We start from the raw sequence: 23618 nt of genomic DNA, 5'->3' as shown, positions 1-23618 counted from the left end.
CTTAAGGGGTCAGACATTTTACAATATATAAGTCAAAACCCTACCCTACCACCATTACTCCTAACTTAAGGGGTCAGACATTTTACAATATATAAGTCAAAACCCTACCCTACCACCATTACTCCTAACTTAAGGGATCAGACATTTTACAATATATAAGTCAAAACCCTACCCTACCACCATTACTCCTAACTTAAGGGATCAGACATTTTACAATATATAAGTCAAAACCCTACCCTACCACCATTACTCCTAACTTAAGGGATCAGACATTTTACAATATATAAGTCAAAACCTTACCCTACCACCATTACTCCTAACTTAAGGGGTCAGACATTTTACAATATATAGAGACGCTAATATCTTCATTATTACTCTGTAATAACTTTAGTTAGTCCAGATGAGGTTTAAAAGAAAAAAACACCGTATGGACAAATAAGCCCAACCCTGTAAACAGAACCCCTGACTCAGAAGCCATAAATTTCACAACTTTGTTAAGAACCTCTAGGAAATTCTTCTAAAGAGACCCACACTGCATACTTCACATAATAAGAAGGCATATACCAGAACTGAAATTTTTTTATCCTGGGTCAAGAACTGAAGCCTCAGGGTAGGGTTATATGGATGATTCAGTGAAACAGAGTTGACATCTGTATGAATCTTCCTTATTTCTTAACGAAAATATATAGCAAACAAATAACCCCTGCCAACACAGTTGTTACAGAGGAATATACCTACATGTTCGTTGTAAAAAAAAAGTTACATTAAAAGTATAAGTATTCTGACCGGATGATGTGTAATAATCAATCACAAAATCTTAAGCCCACATCGTTCGGGGGTTTGAAAAAAACATTCGTTGCACCATCAGCATGCAACACCTTTATTCATGTAAGATTTAAGGTGACAGAGATACCCCGATGACCGGTAAGGTCTATGGGACTCTTGTATCTTTGTGACGAATCTCCGGCAAGTCACTGTTAAGGCAAATGAGTCTTCGCTGTAAGGCGTATCCTGCTTACGTTAATGTCTTAATTTAACTTTTCCTCTTTTGGCCAATAGCAAATATGATACATTTCTCATTTTCTATTAACTTCATTTTGGTTTGTTTACTACTTGTAGTTGTTAATATTCCATTAATATCAATATTATATGCTTCTTGCGTTATGTAATTGTAATTACTTGAATAATGAAATAATCTGTAGAATGCAAGGTGAAGAGAATGTAAGTAAATATTTCAAGAATTTTGGTTTGTTTTAATAAATGTAAACATTTGCACCAATCAATGTACACTGTTATCAGACAGGAACAGGACGAGCTTAGAACCAAGAGACAACAACTTCTACATTGTGTATGGCGACTCCTTGTCCGGTACTGCAAAAGGCACGGACTGCTGGTTTCTGAATTCAGTGATAAAACATCTCAGAAATAAATACTTGCAGTAAGTTATGATTCTGATCTGTATGTGACACTTGCTCTGTAGTTGAGCTATTGCATTTTCGTCTTAGAAATGTTGAAGACACAAGCAACTGCCTCATAATTAAATACCGTTTTGAAGATATACATATGACACCTGCGTCAAAATTAAAACTACGAAATATTTAAAGCCTTTTAGCTAACATGAACCAAAGGCTATGATGAGCTCTTTCAATGTGCGACTGAGATTCTTCGTGACTTCAAATTTTCATTTTCATTTAAAAAATAATGGATGAAATTCAACCAAACATGACAAATGCTATGCTTATAGGCAAATATGATTTAGATTTATTTAAATGCAAGATAAAGTCTCCTACAAGGGGACATAATTAGACATTTTTGGAGTGATTTTATTCTAATGGTAGGGATATAATGTACATGATTACATAAAAAAATCCCTGAAGGATAAAGAGGATGATATTTGTAAAATTAATACGCAGATTTCCATGTTGTGCAAATGTAAGCTAGAATATATCACTATGTTATGCAAGCAATTCATGTTTATTCAGGTTTAATAATGACCGTCAAGGTCAGAGGAGAGGAAATAAGATTTCAACCTTTACATAACATCATGTAGGATATTTTGCAGAATGCTACAACTACAACGTACCAATGAACGTGTTAATTTAAAGAGGCACTACAGCTTATTTTCCATATCTTAATCGTGTAGGTCTTTTTCAAATACTAACTTTGTTTTCAATTACAGGATTATTCCATATATCTGTTAATTAGGTGTCATATCAGATTAATACTAATATTTTTTATTCCCTAGACATAACCTTGAGGATATTGTAGGCTTCGTGATGGAGGACCTTCCAAAGAGACAAAAGAAAAAAATGCGGGAACCTGTCATCGTCTCAACAATACAGTCCATAATCCCGATCTAGTTACTGTCAGCAAAATACATCATTACAATCTAGTTAAAATCAGCAGGTTACATAATTACAATCTAGTTACAATCAGCAGGTTACCTAATTATAATCTAGTTACAATCAGCAGAATACATAATTACAATCTAGTTACAATCAGCAGGTTACATAATTACAATCTAGTTACAATCAGCAGGTTACCTAATTATAATCTAGTTACAATCAGCAGAATACATAATTACAATCTAGTTACAATCAGCAGATTACATAATTATAATCTAGTTACAATCAGCAGAATACATAATTACAATCTAGTTACAATCAGCAGAATACATCATTACAATCTAGTTACAATCAGCAGAATACATCATTACAATCTAGTTACAATCAGCAGAATACATAATTACAATCTAGTTACAATCAGCAGACTACATAATTACAATCTAGTTACAATCAGCAGAATACATAATTACAATCTAGTTACAATCAGCAGGTTACCTAATTACAATTTAGTTACAATCAGCAGATTACATAATTACAATCTAGTTACCGTCAGCTGATTACATAATTACAGTCTAGTTAAAATCAGCTTATTACATTAAATAATTACAATCTAGTCAAAATCAGTTTATTACATTACAAAATTACAATTTAGTTACAATCACCTGACTACATAATTACAATCTAGTTACAATCAGCATATTACATTACATAATTACAATCTAGTTACAATCAGCTGATTACATTACATAATTGAAATCTAGTTACAATCAGCTGATTACATTGTATAATTACAATCTAGTTACAATCAACTGATTACATTACATAATTGCTATCTAGTTACAATCAACTGATTACATTACATAATTGCTATCTAGTTACAATCAACTGATTACATTACATAATTACAATCTAGTTACAATCAGCTGATTACATTACATAATTGCTATCTAGTTACAATCAACTGATTACATTACATAATTGAAATCTAGTTACAATCAACTGATTACATTACATAATTACAACCTAGTTACAATCAACTGATTACATTACATAATTGCTATCTAGTTACAATCAACTGATTACATAATTACAATCTAGTTACAATCAACTGATTAAATTACATAATTGCAATCTAGTTACAATCAACTGATTACATTACATAATTGCTATCTAGTTACAATCAACTGATTACATTACATAATTACAATCTAGTTACAATCAGCTGATTACATTACATAATTGCTATCTAGTTACAATCAACTGATTACATTACATAATTACAATAGAGTTACAATCAACTGATTAAATTACATAATTGCAATCTAGTTACAATCAACTGATTACATTACATAATTGCAATCTAGTTACAATCAACTGATTACATTACATAATTACAATAGAGTTACAATCAACTGATTACATTACATAATTGCAATCTAGTTACAATCAACTGATTACATTACATAATTGCAATATAGTTACAATCAGCTGATTTTATTACAGAACCGGTCTTCATTACTGTGTCCACTTTGATTTTCTTCATATTTAGCATGTATGTTTTTTATCTTAATTAACATTTGCCACACCCACAACAGTCACAACACATATTCAACACAGAGCATAGAACACACTTACACACACCATATCACACACACACACACATATACACACATATACACTGTGTACGTACAAGGTTTGCTGCGTTGTGGCAAAATCCGGAGATTCAGAGATGAGATGGAAAATGACAAACTGTAACACAGCAATATTTCATAGCTAAATAGGACGCTGACGTTTCTTGACTTGGTTGTATTATATCTGTTATATCTAGTTACATGTGTGCGGTATCCAGGCAGACGACTGTCTTATCATTATTTCATAATTATCATTCAATAAATCGTAAACTATTAGCTTCCTGTTTATGTTTTGTACAGCTACCTCTGCAAAAAGGTTTAATTTGAAAAAGAAAATGCGCATAAAACTTTAACATACTAAAACTTCTAATTTTATAGTAGTTTCGCATTGTCGCGATGGTGTAATCCAACTTCTTGATGATGATCACGTTTCACAAATGTAAAGATGGTGGACGTCATATTGCATTAAGCTCTGACAAAAGATTATAAAATGCACATATACAAGTTTTTCTTATCAAGTTATATGTACAAAGGAGAAGGCATGGCTCACATTCTCACTAAAATTTCATGATAAGACTTTAAAAATTTGTTTGGAGACAATGCATTATTAAAGATATACAATCACGATCATGATGTACGTCTTAGTAACTTTAGAGTTTCAAAAGAAAATGGCATACATATTTATTATTATCATTATTTGAATTTTACATACATTTGTTTTGGAAGAAAGGGGCGCACGTTTGACTGTGTATTATCTTAATACTAGAGTTGCAGATGATACAGGTGTACAAAATATGTAAGTTTGAGAAGTAGAGAACTGTGTTCTATATATTCTGAAGAAATATTTGCTTTAAATGTTATCAATGTTGGCTATGAATGAGAAAATTTGGAATTGTCATTAATTTTGTGAACTTGGAATATACCATCATCACAAATCACGATTATTTAGTCCACACTTTCATGATAGACAGAATCAATGAGAAACACCCGTGAGTAACCGACAATGGAAATCCGCTAAAACTGATGCTTATTTCACATTGTTACATGTAGGCCGTTCTTGACGCACTGGTTTTGACTGCGGATAACTCCGTTTACTTGATCAGGATATTGGGCGCACGGCGGGTGTGACCGGTCGACAGGGGATGTGTATTCCTCCTAGGCACCTGATCCTCCCTCTGGTGTGTCTAGGGGTCCATTTTTATCCTACTCGTAAATTTATGTTCTTTGTAGGTGTTATGAGATTGATGACTGTATTTATCTTCACCTTTTCATAAAGTGATGAGTTTCAGAAGTGCCCTTGATCATTCCCGCCTCTATGATTTTACAATCGGCCATACATCTTGAATACAGAATTATTAAGCTTTCATACACGTTTATGAATTGCTCCTCCCAGGGGTTTTATTGTAGTTGACTGCATTTGATGAAGAAAAAAATGTCAAAGCTACAGATCAGAAAATTGCATACGCCATCGAAAGAAAAATAAGATTTGTTCCACCGTAAACTTGCGGACAATAGGCTTAATTTGCGGAGAAGTGTTGACCTTGCATGTGTATCACTGATGGTGTTGATCAGTACATTTCCTATCAATCCCAATTATTATGTGATGTCGTATTGTGACATTCTTTCTTCTATGATTGTCAGGCGTCCTTTGTTCTTTACTAGTGTGGTCGAGATTCCTGGCAAGTTGAATATATATTTATAAAGTTCAACCCCCGTCAATATTCAAAATAATTCATTTATCATATTTCACCTTCCATTCATGCTATTATCTAACTACTGTTCCAGACCGGTCGCAGTATCTCAAAACCTAAATATATGTAGTGTTTGCTCTGCCATACGCTCGGCTTATAGCATCACGGGTATTTCGGATATGACTTTAAAACGGAGATCCCGTTGCATGTTAAAGAACCCTCATTGCTACGGCCATGAACATTAAGCATAAGTTTAAATTTGTGGTACTTCACTTCTAGCTGGTAACGCCTCAGTGTTTACGGGGGTAAAACAAACAAAGAACCATTGTTCCAGTCCTCCAAATATTGTTGTAACATGGTGTTAGTCATGTATATTTTCAGTTTTCTATGTACTTTGGGGTACAGGAATTACGGATCGTTAAAACATTCGATTATACTCAGGTAACCTGTTGTAAAATGGGCTTGTTTGCGTCGTCCGTTAACATTTTCGTAAAGAGCCATTTGTAATTATATTTGTATCGAGCGAAATAACACCTATTATTTTTATTCCAACCCCCCCACCCCTCATCTGAAAGGGTTGGTTCAGAATATTAAAATATGCTTGCATCATGATATCGGAGACGTGTCGTATATGCGATTATGAAATCAATTTGTTATAATACTGTTACGTAAGATGGAAAAAGGTGTTTATTGTTTTAATAAAAGGTAAAATTCACATGATTTTAAGTTTTTATTTGTTGTCTCCGGCCGATGATGTGCAACGGGTTTTGCTGTTCCTCGGTTACTATTGGAAACAGGTGTGGGTTTTCTGTTGTGGTGGTGGTGGTTGTAGAGGTGGTTGTGGTAGGTGCCTTAGTTAAATGATGACTACAATCGTAGCTTAGGGAACATATCTCGAAATCAAACTTCCTGTCACTGAAATATGAACATGTTGAAACAATGTAAATTATATAAAATTCATTTGATCCAATCGTTCAAGCTGGACACACGACTAGGGTTTGTTTTTCTATCGCATAGCTGGGGTTATCCGCGTGCGTGAAAATTGACGATTTTCTAGGTCATAGGTATACAAATGATTTTACGGAATATAATTTGGCAGGCATAGTTCTCAAACATGAAAATTGATAAGCGCTGTATTGTTAATAACTTGCCTGTAAAGCGTTTTACTTTCGTCAGAAATAACTGGCGTTTAAAAGAATCAGTATATTTCCTTCTATTTACCTCCCATGCTGAAGAGTGCTACATGTACCTTTAGCATGGAAAAACTGCGATACAGAGAAATCCTTCTTGAGAAAATACATATTGAATATGGCTGCAGGCACCTTTGAGTGCAAATTAAGCTATTCAAAAGTTGGCGGTATGATACAATAACATAAGTCAAAATTATCACACTGCAAAACAAAAGTTATACGGATTATAGTGAGTGTATGCACGGCTCTGCCTACCTGTGTACCGAAGAAGTGGTAAAACAATGTGGATGATTAACTCTTCTATTTAATGGACTCACACAATAATTAAACAGTGGATGACGGAGTCTTTTATCGGGCTAACACAATAATACAGCAGCGAATGGCCAGCTTCCATTTACCAGACACATGCAATGATAGAACACTTATGGTTGACAAGCCCTTTCGGTCAGGAATTCCCATTTAACAGACACATGCAATGACGTAAATTTTAAAGATACAAAGGATATTGCCGAATGTTTTGATAATTACTTTTGTAACATTGATCATGAGCTAGGAAAACATTTTGATGACACTTTACCTACAGTTGAAGAACAAATACCTAAAAATTCTTATACAATACCAGGTATAACTGCATAATTTATTGAAAATGAGATAAAATGTATGTCTGCATCAAAGGCAACAGGTGTTTGGATGGTATCTCTGTCAAACTTCTAAAACTTTCATCAAACAGTGTATGTGATATTCTTGCATATATTTTCAACTATTCTATCTCTTCATGTACTTGTGTAGATGACTGGATAAAGGCACGTGTTGTACCACTTTTTAAATCAGGGGATGAATGTCTAGTTAATAATTATCGGCCTGTATCCATTTTACTATGTGTTAGCAAAATTTTAGAAAGGCATGTTTTTAATTCATTTTATGAGTATTTGTTAGTAAATTCTCTAATTACAGATTGTCAGTCTGGTTTTAGGCCAAAACACTCAAGTGAAAGTACTCTTATTTCTCTAGTAGATAGATCACTTAAAAATATTGATGAAGGTAAACTTACTGGTGTACTTTTTATAGACTTACGGAAAGCATTTGACACTGTCAATCACAAGGTTTTATTGCACAAACTCAAGTCATTTGGCATAGATACTTTTGAATGGTTTAAATCATATCTAACAAATAGTACACAGAGGGTTATTTGGAAAGGCAATTTATCGGATGAAAAAAATGTAACCATTGGAGTTCCGCAAGGCTCTATTTTAGGCCCATTGTTTTTATCCTGTATATTAATGAATATCCACAAGCACTGAAACATTATCATGTAAATATGTATGCAGGTGATACTTCACAAGATGTAACAGATAAGTCAGTGGAAAATATTGAGTCAAAGATGTGTGAAGATCTTCAGCGCAGTATAATGTGGATTAAGGAAAATAAATTTAGTTTAAACCTGTCTAAAACTCAATGTATGCTTATTGGATCGGCACAAAAATTATCAAAGTATCGAAAATTACTTGGTATTATTAATGATGAAACTTTGTCCTGGAAAAGTCATAGAATCACTTATGAACAAGATTTCCAAGAGAATTGGCATTTTAAGAGAAATAAGATATTTTATGTCAAACGATGCGCTGCTGATGACTTTTTATACTATGATTTTTCCACATTTTACATATTGTTGTACTATATGGAGCAATCCAAGAAATGCTGTAAATGTGAATAAGCTTTTTATATTGCAAAAACGAGCTGCAAGGGTAATTCTTAACATCAGAAATTTTGAAACACCATCTAATGTCATGTTTACAGAACTTAACTGGTTGCCTCTAAAATACGGATGTATATTTAATTGGTGTTATAAAATTTAGAAATTCATTTCAAAATTAAGGATTATCTCCCTCATGCATAGCTCTTATCCTTGGACGAATTTGGCTCCATTGTTTTGGCACGCTGTTTTTTGGCTATATTTAGCTCTAAAACTTCATAGTTATTTCGGATTTCAAACATTTCGGTTGAGCATCACTGAAGAGACATTATTTGTTGAAATGCGCAGCTGGTACATCAAAATTGGTACCGTATAAGTTTTATCTATCAGATTACTTTGTCTATAGAATAGTCATTTTAGTGTATAAAGTTTTACATGGTTGAATGCCAGATTATTTAAATGTTTTTAAATATGTATCAGAAGGCAGTCAGAGGCAAACTAGAAATTCTAATTCAAATATATTGTATATACCCAGGGCAAAAACAGATTATAGTAGAAGATCTTTCAGCATTTCAGGGAGCACAGTGTGGAATGCCTTGAGTCAAAATATAAGAAACTCAACAAGTGTTGTGTGTTTTAAGAGAAATTATCTTAGAGATTATTACCATACTTTTTCAGCTTCATTTTGTTCCTATTTATCTTGCATTCATAATTATTTCTTAAGTTTATATGTATTCTACTTATTTTAATCTGTGTTTATTTTACTAATATCTGTCTGTATGTATGTTATATGCAGGACCATATTGAAAACTAACGTTATCGCTAAATATGTAATCCTGGATAAATAAAGGCTTTATTATTATTATTATTATTATGGAACACTTGTGGTCGGCCTGACCTTTCGGACAGAAACTTCCATTTAACAGACACATGCAGTGATGGCAAACTTATGGTCGACCAGCCCTGTCGGAAAGAAACTTCCATTTATCAGACACATTAAATGATGGAACACATATGGTTGACCAGATATTTCGGACATGAACTTACTCGGACGTATTATTGTGAAAACTAACAACTCCTCTGATGAATTGGTTTGCTGGAACCAAGTAACTGAAGTATCCTCCAAATCCATTCAGCCACCCGGTGTATTTGCAGTTATACACGCACATCACTGTGTGAGATAAAACATAACACAATACATAATGGTATCTGACTTCCGTTTTTTTTTTTTATTAATATGCTATATCATAAGGTTTCAAATATCACCTTTTTGGCCAAGTGATTTTGGTGAAGATTTTTAAATGGCCCAATTCTAGTTTTCCCTTTTCTTGTCTTCCCTTGAAAGGATATATAACTCCTCATTTGAACAATTTTTTGTGCGGATCGGGGGTAGAATAGGTCCTCAATACCCCTTGCTTGTCGCAAAATACGACTCAATGGGGCGGTCGTTCGGATGAGACCGCAAAAACCAAGGCCCCGTGTCACAGGAGGTGTGGCACAATAAAGATCCCTCCCTGCTCAAAGGCCGTAAGTGCCGTGCATAGGCCTAAATTTTGCTGTCTTTCACCACCAATGATGACGTCTCCATATGAGTGAAAGAATCTCAAGAGGGACGTTAAACAATATACAATAAATCATTTGAACAATTCCAAATCTCCTTTTCTCGAGGATTTTTAAGTTTGGTTGAAATTGGCCAAGTGAAAATGTGATGTTTACAGACAGACAGACAGAAAACGGAGAGAAGGTGATCAGAAAAGATCACTAGAGCTTATGGTTCAGGTGGGCTAAAAAATAAAAGTTTGGGTAAAAAGTTTGACTTATGTCAAATATTTGACTTTGCCTTGGGCTTGATTCCGAAGTTTTCTCTAGTGAATTTCTTATGTAAGTCGAAGATAACCAACAGTGATCAGTCTCAAAACTCCTATAAATAGAAAGTTGGGCAAACATGGACCCCTGGATATACCAGAGATGGGATCAGGTGCCTAGGAGGAGTAAGCATCCCCTTGCGACCGGTCACGCCTGCCGTGAGCCCTATATCTTGATCCGGTATACAGAGTCATCCGTAGTCAAACCAAGAGCGGCCTAACAATCGGTAGGAAACACGTCAGACAACATTTGACAGGTTGTATTGGCAAACAAGATTGGCAAAATGTCAAAGCCCTTCCACAAAACTAATTTGGCAAATTTGATCGAAAATTTTCCAGGGTTCTGGAAAAAACGCAGACTCACGATCGTAAAACTTCTTTTGAGCCTTGAGGAACTCAAGAGAACACAGAGACATGGTGATTGTCTACTTACGCGGAACATCACAACATTTAAATCTGAATTTTCTATCTTCAAAATAATTGTCGTGATAGCTTTCTATTCCGTCAATGATTCCACCCCGGGGACATTGAAACACTAGAGGTTTGTCCATCTCATTCACGTAACCTGCATCAAAATATGAAAAGGATTTATTAGGAAGCATTTTCATTTTTGTCTAATATCGAAGAGAAGTATCAAAACATCTTAAAATGGAAGAATAATAGAATTTGTGTAAAACCACACCTTATATTACATTCCTCTAAATCAATTTATATATGTTTTCATACAATGCAATGCTTCATAATATATTGAGGATTATTCAGCTTTCTACATCTAAGCCATGTCTCTTCATCTAAGCAGTAGTCTAGTTTAAAATCAAGCAATTAATATTATGTTAGGCTTGATCATTTTATGTTTAAATGCAAATACTAGTATCCAATGGTTCCAAATTTGATTCGTTTTACGTGCGAGAAATTAAGTACAGTAGATTAATCATTTTTGTATAATACGAAATTGTGTCGAGTGATCAACAAAATACAGTTTTTGTTTGTGTAGGGAAATTATAGTACTTGCTGTCTACGAAATTATTTATGTATGAATAAATTACTTGTCATAAATTCAGTAGATTAGATTGCCCTTGAAAATTGATGAAACCACAAAATGTAAATACAAGTCGGACACGTAGCTGCCTATACGCATATACCCAACTGCGTACACATCATTTGCTTAAGTCATTACAAGTACACACTGTGAGATGGCATAATGAAACACTTAAGAAAGTAATTTTGTGACTTTGTGCTTTGGAAATAGACAAGAAACCCTGTTTCTACGCACAAAAAATACTTAAGTATTTTCATTGGTAGAACCCAGGATAATCGGGGGAGGGGGGCTTCACCCCTGGGCCCCCGTCTCAGGGCGGCCACCAGGCCCTATGCCGTACTATGCATACCCTTCATTCATAACGAACAGTGATCAATCTCATAACTCCTATTAGCAATATAAAATAAAGATGGCAAACATGAACCCTGGCTATACCAGAGGTGGGGTCAAGTGCCTAGGAGAAGTAGCATCCCCTGTCGACCGGTCACACCCGCTGTGAGCCATATATCTCGATCAGGTAAATAGGGGTATCCGTAGTCAATATCAGTGTGCCAAGAATGGTCTAACAATCGGTATGAAACAAGCCAGACAGAATTTGACCCAATGATAGGTTGCATTGGCAAACTAGATCGTTATAAGACCATAGAATTTGCAAAATGCTGACTTTGAACGAGATTTGAAATCCCTGCACCATCAAATTGTTTGTCAGTAGCTTGCCTCGATTTAAAAGCTGACCATACGCAGATCAAGATCTTGCGTATCGAATCAGTTGAGAGATAAAAACATGATATACAGGTGATAAAGCAATATTGCTACATAAATATGGGAATTTGACGATGGAGAAGCAGAAATCATCCCGTTTGCCATAACGTTCAGTTGTTCGTTTGCCGTTAATGTCTACTTTCAATAGAATATCTAAGTAGGCAGCAGAAGTGGACAACTCTGGTGTTTTATTTCGAATCCACATGGATATATCGAATCAGCCTATGAATGAAAAATATAATGGTTAATAGATAATACGTCGTCGGTGTATCTAAATGTGGAATTGAAGGCCACAGCAAGAGATTTATTCTTCTCATGTAGGAGTTTTTGAATAAATTCTTCTTCATAAGAATGTAAAAACAGGTCAGCTAACAAAGGAGCACAATTCATGCCTATGGGAATTCCAACAGACTGTTGGAAGACCTGATCACCAAAGACTAAGAAAATATTGCGAATGATGAACCCCAGTGTATTTTTTATTTCAACTTCAGAATACTTGTGCATGGAATCAGAGTGATGTTTAACAATAGTAATTTTTTAGAACGTTGAATTGAAAATATCCACAAGCATTAGCAATAAATAAATCCGTTCTCTCTCTCTCTCTCTCTCTCTCTCTCTCTCTCTCTCTCTCTCTCATGCTCCATCTTTAACACTTCGTTATATATGAATAAATGCGTACTCGCCATCTGGTTTTCGGGTTTCGTTCATAGAGTGACACGCTCAGAAATTTAACGCGTCGTTTGAAATAAATTGAAAATGATTGATGATTGATTGATTCATGTTTTCTGCCACACTCAACAATTTTTCAGTTATATGGTGGAGCCCAGTTTTTATTGGTGGAAGAGAGAAGAACCCAGGTCAATGTACCTGGGAAGAGACCACCGACCTTCCGAAAGTAAACTGGGAAACTTTCTCACCGCCGCGAGCGGGATTCGAACCCGCACCGACAGAGGTGAGAGGCCGTGTGAATTTGAGCGCGATGCTCTAACCTCTCGACCACGGAAATTGAAAAGAAATATGAACAGTTTTATATTGATCTATCAGCATTTTTCTCAAAAATATCATATTCAGAATAATATCTACAAAACGCACACCTTTCCGATCATGTTAGAAAACAAATCCTCAAAAGGCTAATATTAGGACGGTTTGACTTAAATCTAGAAATGATATTTAGTGTTTAAACATTAATGAAGATATTTTGAATGTGTAGAAAAATCATAATTATGCTTAAAAACTATTCATGGTAGACCATTGCCTGGCTGTTGAATACAGGTAAACTTCCCTTGGGGTACTAATCATCAAAACCAGCCAGTACAAAATTACACCAATCAAAATAAATTCTGAAGATTTTTTATTAAAGGATAAAATGTACAGAAGGCTTATGATGAGTTCAAGAGTTTAAGTACTGTGTGAAACATGTACTAAGAATGTGAAACCTTCGTTACCGACATATATATGTACATAGCGTACATTAAACTATAATCTAAACATCAGTATCTAACGAATGCCAGATAAGCCTGAAATTCAAAGTGGTGACCATCACAGTTGAGGTGCAAAATAGGCATGCTCCTGCGAGCATAACGCTATATTTGCATCTCTTTTCTGGTTTATGAGATGGTCCCCAACATCTGTTGAGAAAGTGAGAATGATTGTACCTGTCCAAGCGCAGGATGAATGCAGGAGAGACGAGTTGGGGCTACATCGGAGATTGAACTTCCGGTCATGATGATAATCACTGAATGGACTTTGAATCCCTGTCAGGTACTGGCCATTGGGGCATTCAAAGCGAAACCTTTTGTCATAATCGTTTACCCAGGTCCAGTCAGAAACACAGCCTTCGAACGTCAAAGCCAGAAGAAATATTGCTGCAACAATCACAAATCGACTGATAGGAAAAAATGAACCTACGATTCAAAATATTAATTCAACATAGCGGTGAGAATTGTAGTATAAATTGTGTCGTAGTCTTGATTTAGGGGTTGTAATCAAGCCATTAGTAAGTTTTCAATGAGTTGTAATTAAGGTTTGTTGTAATCAATCCATTAGTCAGTTTTCAATGAGTTGTAATTAAGGTTTTAGTCAATGGTGTATGGGAAGCGTGAAGTTAACGCACAGTGATCAATTAAAATACAACTCCTAAACAGGGCTAAAGCACAGCCTTGGAGAAACCAGAGGTCGGATCAGGTGTCTAAAAGGAGTAATCATCCCTACGGACCGGTTACACCCGCTGTGACACTCTGTCGTGATCAGATAAACGAAAGGATTGGTTGTTTATTGTATGACGTCCCGCTCGAGAATTTTTCACTCATATGGAGATGTCACTATTGCCGAAAAAACGCTGCAAAAAGTTAAGCCAATATTCGGCACTTAAGTCCTTTGGGCAGGACGGGGTCTTTATCGTAGCACACCTGCCGTGACTTGTTTGCTGTCTCATCCAAATACTCGACAAGCAAGGGGTACAGAACACCTATTCTAACCCGGATCCCCACGGGGTAACAAAGTAATCCGTGTATAGAATCAGGAGGAGTAACTATCCCCTGTTAACCGCTCACACCCGCTGTGAGTCCTATATCTAATCAGGTAAGCGCCGTAATCCGTAGTCAGAACTTGCGTGCCACGAACGGCCTAACAAGTCAGACAACATTTGAGCCAAGGACAGGTTGTGTTGACAAAGTAGAAGTTGACGATGGAGAAGTTTGTAAGAAGTCTAGGAGTTATACCCAAAGTATCTATCAGTACTCTACGAGTTGCCCCTGACCTGAAATTATCTCCATTTTGTCATAGGTAGGGTAAATTCTTTTTATTACAAATTATGATATGTTTTTAAAAAAGCGATTTTAAGAAATATATATAACCGATATATGGTTTCCTTCAAAATGGGATGCCAGTGCTCAATATTTCCCAAATGAAAAAATAATGCTTCTATACCAATATTCATAAAATCTGCTTCATACCAATAGTACATACCAAAACACTTACAGATGGTGACGTTTCACAATGGGATATCAAAGAACAAAACCAAGCAAAACAACCAAAGCAATATTATCCACCAAGATCATAGCAGAATTATTAGCGAAATATGTCAGTTGTTTAAGAGATAGATAACAGCTATACCTGTGAGAGTCATTATTTCCGTACTGTACCTACTGATAGCCTATTTAACAGTCACATATAACATTATCAGAGTAGTACATGTAACATCAAAACCATGTTGGAGACGCGTCCGTTTTTAAAACAATTTTGTTCCGATTATTTTCGACTTGCTTACTTGGTACATCTCCATACCCACGAAAATACACATGCAAAACAATAATATTAGGGTAACAAAATCGAACCTTTATGCTGTCATAAAGTAGAATACCAGAGAACTCTTTAGTTCGATATGTTAATGCCATAGATACAGACAAATATGACAAATATACAATAGTGGTTATGAGAGGCTCTGTTTGTCATATATCTCTCAAGCTGATGTAGATGATATATTAGCGGGGGGGGGGGGGGTCTGTGTATTTAAGTAATTTTATTCATATATTCATACACAAAATATAATACAATGATAGGTTGTATTGGCAAACAAGATCATTATAACGACCATAGAATTTACAAAATGCTGAATTTAAACGAGATACTTGATTGATTGATTGTACATTGTTTAACGCCTCTCTCTCGAGAATCTTTCACTCATATGGAGATATCACTATTGCCGGTAAGGAGATGTGATATTTAGCCATATGATCGGTGCTTACAGTATTTGAGCAAGGACTGATATTTATCATGCCACACCTGATGTAACACAAGGCCTCTGATTTTTCGGTCTAGATCTCACCCGAAGGACCGTCCCATTTAATTGCATCGTACGACAAGCAAGGGGTACTGCAAACCTATTCTAACCGGGATCCCCACGGGACACGAGACAGTGAAAACCCTTGTAACATCAACTTGTTTATCAGTAACATGCATTGGGTGTATCAACTGATTATACGCAGAACAAGCTCTTGCTTATCAAATCAGTTGAGAGACCTACACATTACATACAAGTAAAAATGGAATATTGCTTCGTAGATATGAGCCGATGGTGATGGGGAAGCTTACGTAATCCCTTTTGTCATAACATTAAGTTGTTAGTTTCTCGATAAAATCAATGTTCAATAGAATATCTAAGTATGAAGCATATGTGGAAAACTCTGTGGTGTCTTTCATTTTAAGTTCACTGGGATATATGAAATGCTGTCTGACGTGTTTCATGCCGTTCATAACACACGGATTTTGACTACTGATTGCTCAGTTTACCTGATCAAGATATAGGGTTCACGGCGGGTTTGATCGGTCGACAAGGTATGCTCACTCCTCCTAGGTACATTATCCCACCTCTGGAATATCCAGGAATCCGTATTTGTCAAACTCGCTAATTTTTATTCCCCATAGGTGGTATTGATAACTTTTTTCACATTTCATGAATGAAAATTATTTTGTTGATAGATAAAACATCGTTCATATATTTAATTGTAGAGTTGAACGCCACAGAAAGAGATTTATTCTTCTCATGTTCAAGATTTGAATAAATTCTACTTCATAATAATAAAAAAAAAACAGGTCAGCTAACAAATTAGCACAATTCGTGCCCATAGAAATTCCAACAGATAGTTGGACGACCTGATCACCAAAGACTACAAAGATGTTGTCAATTAGGAACTCAGTATATCTTAACATACTCTTCAAAGTACTTGTGTGCAGAATCAGTTTAACAAAGCAATTCTTGGATGACTGATCACTAGATATGGATATTTCCTTTTTCTTTTGTTGAAGACGCAATTGTCTTTGATGTCAAAAAGTCTAACCTTTAATTGGCCATGTAAACTGTTCAAAAGTAATACGTTTTAATGCTGTTGATTTAAGAAAAGCGTTGTTATTTTGAATTTACGAAAGGTTCTTTAGAATTTGTAAAATCCATATTGGAATGACACCACTTCTTGCATATGTTGTGGCACAATACGATTGAATTTACAGTATCATCTTGTGACTAAAACAATTTCTACAAAACCATCGTAAATCAAGGATCCTGCCAAACTTATCCTAAGTCACTAACTGTCCACTGATTATGCTGTTCATCGTAAGTCATCTGCGATTCTGATTATCCTTTGGATTACCGGTATTTAGATCCCTCTACTTTGATCTATTGTATTGTATTGTTTATTACCATGAATCGTTCAGTTGGTAGATTTAATGTTTCATTTTATGCAAGATATGAATTTTATCAACACATATTATCATTTTCAATATGACATATCCAGAAGGCAAAGCAGGATAGTGAAAAGAAGATTACAAAGACACCATGTTACTGATTTGTGTTGACTTTTACGGTGACCTCAGGCGACCTACTTTAATGTCTCCCTCACTAACTATGTCACTATAGATCATGGTAGCCCTAACTCACAGTTTTACAGTGGGGAGTACGATTTGAATTTGGAAAACGAATCTCTTCTTTTGTTTATCATACATATATGTATATAGCACTGAATTGTGTATCCGTTCTTAATCTTAAGTCCAGGTATATTGTTGTTAACCTGGTCTGCCATATTTTCGTCTTTATCAAAGTCCTCTTTCATTTTAAGTAGTAACCGAATAATCTTTATTAATATGATACGTGGTGCCCAATATGCAGATGTGCAATAAGGTTTTGGAATTTTCAATTTTATCCTTGGGGCCAAATGGGGTAAAAATTATGACTTTTCTAAACAAACCTGGTTCCCTAAACTCCTCTTACAATTTACACAGTAACCAAATTTTCTTTTTGGAAGATTATTGGTGGTGCCCAGTAGATGTTCAGTAAGATTTGGAAATTTTCAATTTTACCCAGGGGGACAAATAGGAGTCAAAAAGCGGTGATTTTCTACCAAATTCTTGTTCACAGAACTCCTCTTACATTTTATGCAGTAGCCAAATCATCTTTTGGAAGATTATTGCTGGTGCCATGTAAATGTGCAATATGGTTTTGGAATTTTTATTTTCATCCTTGGGCCTAAATGGGGGTCTATAAACGACGATTTCGTTTATAAAACAAACCTGGTACCCAGAACTCCTCTTCAAATTCATGTAATGCCAAATAATCTTTTGGAAAATGATTGGTGGTGTCCTATAAATGTGCAATAAGGTTTCAGAATTTTCATTTTTATCCTGGGGGCCAAATGGGGGTCGAAAAACGACGCTTTTTCTAAAACAATCCTTGGTTTCCTAACTCTTCTGACAATTTATGCAATAGTTATTTACACGGGAGAATGGGGTGGAAAAAGAGCGAACAAAATCCTAGAGATGGGATATCAACCATTTTAAAGACATTTCAATAATCAAAAAATGATAGGGGTTGGGGTGACCCCTGGACACTTTCCCATCAGAGTATTTGATGCATCTTGATATGAGCACAATGAATATATATTGTTTTGGGATTAAGTCCTCGGTTGTTAAGTATATCACACTTGTTTCTTTGTCACACTCCTCTTTTAACAATTATAAAATGGGTTTTGGATGAATCCAGGGCACTTGCCCAACAGAATACTTAATGCACCTTGAAATAAGCAGCAAGGATATATATGGTATAAGGTATGTAAAACTTATACGGTACCAATTTTGATGCACCAGATGTGCATTTCGACAAATAATGTCTCCTCAGTGATGCTCAACCGAAATGTTTGAAATCCGAAATAACTATGAAGTTTTAGAGCTAAATATAGCCATAAACAGCGTGCCAAAAAAAGTGGAAACCAAATTCGTCCAAGGATAAGAGCTATGCATGAGGGGGATAATCCTTAATTTTGAAATAAATTTCTAAATTTTATAACAGCAATTAAATATACATCCATATTTTCAAGCCAGTAACGAAGTACTTAGCTACTGGGCTGTTAAGTAATAATTACCATAGCTTCTTTTCTGGTTACACAAGTACAACGTAGAATTCGTGTATATCTAAATACAAACACTTGCGTGCAGATATTACTATCTTATGACAGCATCTAGTTTCCAGTTGTATCTGTCACGCCTTCATTTAAATATACCAAATCACAATGACTTATTAATTAGGAGTCTCTGTCTATCTGCAATAAAAGCAGGTGTCAGCGATTAAAACTTCCATTGATATTTAAAACACGATGTTGAATACAGTACGTATTTTTGCGGTTTTAGTATTTATTTCTTTACAATTTGGATGCAGTTTCCAAATGCCACCAGTCCATATTGCAAAAGTCATGCGAGGTAAGTTTTTTCTGGTGTAGGCATAGCCATTCTCGACGCTAAATTGTATATAGGACGCTATCATTCACTCAGACCAAACCACATGACCGGTTGACAAGGGATGATTACTTCTCCTAGGCATCTGATCCCACCTCTGGTATATCCAGGGTTCAGTGTTTGCCCAACTCTCTCTTTTTTGTATTGCTTATATGATTTATGAAATTGATCACTGTTCGTTTTCTTCGCCTTTCATTATTCCTCCGATCCTAGGCAACCGTTTGTCGTAAAGTTGAGTTGTTAATTTGCCGATGGCATCTATGTTCGATAAAATATCAAGGTATGATTTTGACTACGGTTAATTCCGTTTATCTGATCAGGATATAGGCCTCACGGCGGGTGTGACCGGTTGACAGGGAATGCTTACTCCTCCTAGGCACCTGATCTCGCCTCTGGTATGTCCAAAGGTCCGTGTTTGTCCAACTCATGAATTTGTATTCCTTATGGGAGGTATAAGATTAGTCACTGTTGGTTCGTTTTACCTCTCATTCATGTACATCTGACAGTATGGTCTTGGTTCACTGGTTTATCAATCCTAATAAGCATGATCATTTACAGATTGCGAATGTCCACGTATCTGTGTGAAGTATCTGCATATATGTCTAATAGCTGGGGGATGCAGACGATGTAAAATGCCGAACTATGGGAAAAGAAGGTACGAAGTTGTTAAACGGGCTTCAGAATCAACTTGCGCAGATGTAAATTTTATTGTGGTTATTATATATGAAGTATTTCGTTCTCAGTGTGTAATTTGAAATAACGTTTATAAATGTGCTGCTCTGCTCCACAGTTTGGCATGAACAAAATACAATCTTATACGTTTTCTGATAACATATTATCTATATATTATAACGTATTTTAGTTTTGCAAAATCAATTTGTAAATATTCTTGTGAAAGTATGTAGCATTCTCGTTCAAATACACTTACTTTCTTCTATTACCATAACTTCACTGCGAATCCCATCTTATAATTTTTTAAAATTTATTTTGATATTTAGGATATGTCAATGTTAATAACATACAATGAAAGTGTTCTTTTTATTGTTTTTATCCTTTGTTTTGCAATTTTATAAGAAAATGATTAACATTATAAAAAATAAAAACGTCACATTTGATATAAAACGTTACGTTTGCTCAATTACATTATTTCGTTTTCTAGTACATGTATTATGGGGATTCATCCGTGTTAGTAAAATATTTTATCGGAAGTCAAAATCAGTCTTCCAAGAACGGCCTAGCAATCGGTATGAAACAAATCAGACAGCGTTTTACCTAATGATAGGTTGTATTGACAAACTAGATGTTATAACGACCATATAATTTGCGAAATGCTGACTTCAATCGAGAATGTTTAAAAACCTGCATCATCAACTTGTTTTTCAGTAGCTTGCCTCGATTGAAAAACTGACCATACGCAGAACAAGCTCCTGTGTGTCGAATCAGTTGGGAGATAAAAACACAATATGTAGGTGATAATGAAATATTGCTACCGGTACATAAATATGGGAAATTGACTATGGAGAAACTGCAATCATCTAGTTTGTCATGAAGTTGAGTTGTTAGTTTGTTTTTAATATCAATTTACATTAAAATATCTAAGTATGAAGCAAAAATGGACGACTCTGTGGTGTCTTTTATTTCGAGTTTACAAGGATATATCGAATCGACATATGAATGAAAGTTATTATTATTAATAGATAAAACGTCGTCGATATATCTAAATGTAAAGGCCACAGCAAGAGATTTTTTTCTTCTCATATAGAAGTTTGTGAATAAATTCTGCTTCATAGGATTATAAAAACAGGTCGACTAATGTATAATGTCAAATTTGAAAAAGCTTAATGTTGGATTTCAAAATTAACCCTTTTGATATTGTATTTCGTGCTGGATGTAGATAAGTAAGCTTGTCTAAATTCTTCGTCTTTCATGCTCAGTACTTAATCCAACAGCTGACTAAGGCATACCATACTTATAAAAAGTATCCCAGAAGCCCCTAGTGTCATATTTCTAAACAAGTGTCTTTTATCTTTTAGTATATGTATATACATCCACTCATGTTTAAAGTTAATGCTTTGTTTCTTACAGTTATGTTCCCAAACATCAACCTAAACTGGCCACAATATCCGGAATACATCTACAGAATTGAATCCAATTAATCGTGAACGTGGAAAATGATGCTGTGATAAACCATGATATCATTCATCATTCACTTTGGTCTATGTTCTTTACAATGTTTCGCGAGTCATTTCCTCTGAATATAGAGGGCGCACAGTACGTTGCGGTCTTTGATTCATGAGTAATATATATATATATATATATATATATATATATATATATATATATATATAAAAGAATTGCTGTATATCATATTATAAAGTACCAGTGAAAATTATTGGAAAGAATTTTAAAAGTGCAATGACTGAAAAATTGCACGTCCTCTGTGTGAATTATTAGCAGTCAATGTTAGGTCATGATGTTACAGAATATGTAATTAACATTCATTGGTTCTTGACTTCTTTATATATCAAGTTGTCTTTGGCATATTCCTCGTGTTTTGTGATTATTTTTACATGCACAATCCAATACATACACTTTAATTTCTTCAATTGCACAATGTATGGTCTTTTTTCCTGTGTCACGTTTCAGCCATGTTTTCTGTATATTGTGAAGTTAATTGTTTTTCCATTAATTTTGACTTGAACTAGTAGCCACTTTTAGTATATTTTGTGTTGTTGCTGATATCTCTGATGTCAGTTGCAGTTTTATATATTTCGTACAATATGTTAGGTCAAGCCCACGTTGTTTACTGTTTTTGTCAATCTTAATAAATTATCACATTTCGTGCAAACTGTGTTTCGTTATGACTATGAACTGCGTAAAACAAAGGTAAGAGATAAAGCACGGTGTTGGGTTCAATATCATTTGAGATATGTATGAATATTGTTTTCACTTCACACTGTGGAAAAAAATACTATACAAATTATTCACTTAAAAGTATGTACATTTATGCTGTATGAATTGGATATAACTATTGGAATAAAAGTACGTGTGTTTTTATTACGCTATTCAAGTGATATTCTTCATGTATATTATACCATTAGACTAGATCGGATTAAAAAATAATCAAGTTGAGTTCCTATTTATCTTTGAGTCGGATGACATACGCCCCATTTCGAAATATCTATGATTACGTGACGGCAAGCTGAATTTAGAAAGTAAACAATTATAGCAAGCCAAAAGTATGGAAAACCTGCGGATTGTTGGCGGAACACGTTGAAACACAACCAGACAGCGAACGATGTAGAGAGAACTACTTTAAGCGATATACGTGCGAGTTTAATAAACTATTTTAAGACTGTAAACTTTTTTACTGTAAACAAATCCTCTTCTGTTATATTTCCAATGATACATTTCCCGCGCACTATCGCACATTCACCACAAACGTCAATCCTTTATAATAATCCCCATTTTACGTTGTATTCAATTGACCAATACTTTAATGCCAATCAATGTTTTGTTGAATTTACATAGTTTATTACGGCGGGTTTGATCAGTCAACAGGGGGGGGGGGGGGGGGCTTACTTCCCCTACGTTATTGATCCCATCCTGGTGTGTCCAGGGTTCTGTGTTTGCCCTACCCTTAAGTTTGTAATCTGTAGCGGAAGTATGAGATCGATAACTGTTCGTTTCTTCACTTTGCCATGCTGACAAAATTCCAATACAGAAAAATTATTGTTCAAAAGGATATGTATAACTTTTTCTTTACTGAAAGTTGAAGATGACGAACAGTGATCAATCTCATAACTCCTATAAGCAATACAAAATAGAGTTGGGCAAACACGGGCCCCTGGATATACCAGAGGCGGGATCAGGTGCCTAGAAGGAGTAAGCATCCCCTGTCAACCGGTCTGTGATGGGAAATACATGTATTTAAACTAAGTAAATGGGTTTAGAGGAATTTTACATAGCTTTATAGAGGATGCATGGTTTCAATCTAGGATATTGTCATCTGAAGGAATTTCACATTTTCTGGCTTTGGGGGACTTCACAAAAAAATCAATAAAATTCCATGTGAAGTTCTCTTTCGATAAAACTGGTATTTCTTTATACATATAGATTCA

The 23618-nt window shown here is 35.0% G+C and overlaps 2 protein-coding genes across 3 annotated transcripts in view; one reads left to right on the top strand and one right to left on the bottom strand.

The window, feature by feature from the left end:
• LOC125647436 (uncharacterized) overlaps window positions 1–2626 on the top strand; it is a 30684-nt gene extending 28058 nt beyond the window's left edge. The window contains exons 15-16 of the mRNA XM_056142573.1: window positions 1300–1438; window positions 2246–2626. Of these exons, the coding sequence (XP_055998548.1) occupies window positions 1300–1438; window positions 2246–2360 (254 nt within the window). The 3' untranslated portion in view covers window positions 2361–2626. The remainder of the gene's footprint in view (window positions 1–1299; window positions 1439–2245) is intronic.
• A 3710-nt stretch (window positions 2627–6336) lies between these two features.
• LOC125683799 (dermatopontin-like) lies at window positions 6337–15400 on the bottom strand. Of its 2 annotated transcripts, XM_048925267.2 has the most exons (5): window positions 15331–15400; window positions 13872–14081; window positions 10849–10980; window positions 9598–9721; window positions 6337–6582 (listed from the first exon to the last, which is right to left on the bottom strand). In XM_048925267.2, the coding sequence occupies exons 1-5, from the start codon at window positions 15341–15343 to the stop codon at window positions 6390–6392; spliced, it is 672 nt and encodes a 223-aa protein (XP_048781224.2). In that variant the 5' UTR covers window positions 15344–15400; the 3' UTR covers window positions 6337–6389. The 2 variants fall into 2 exon arrangements, with proteins under 2 accessions (XP_048781224.2, XP_048781225.2); XM_048925268.2 differs by lacking the exon at window positions 10849–10980.
• Window positions 15401–23618: the final 8218 nt, after the last annotated feature.

This window comes from Ostrea edulis, chromosome 6 (assembly GCF_947568905.1).
Source record: "Ostrea edulis chromosome 6, xbOstEdul1.1, whole genome shotgun sequence".
In the NCBI taxonomy this organism is placed as follows: domain Eukaryota; kingdom Metazoa; phylum Mollusca; class Bivalvia; order Ostreida; family Ostreidae; genus Ostrea; species Ostrea edulis.
This window is presented reverse-complemented; position numbering and strand designations above follow the sequence as displayed.

Bases quoted from the DNA above. Each gene is read 5' to 3' on its own strand.
- LOC125683799 (XM_048925267.2), bottom strand. The intron at 10,981-13,871 runs GTACAATCATTC...ATTTTGATGCAG, and splicing joins TTCATCCTGCGCTTGGACAG to GTTACGTGAATGAGATGGAC. The intron at 6,583-9,597 runs GTAAGTTCATGT...TTCATATTTCAG, and splicing joins TTTCACAATAATACGTCCGA to TGACAGGAAGTTTGATTTCG.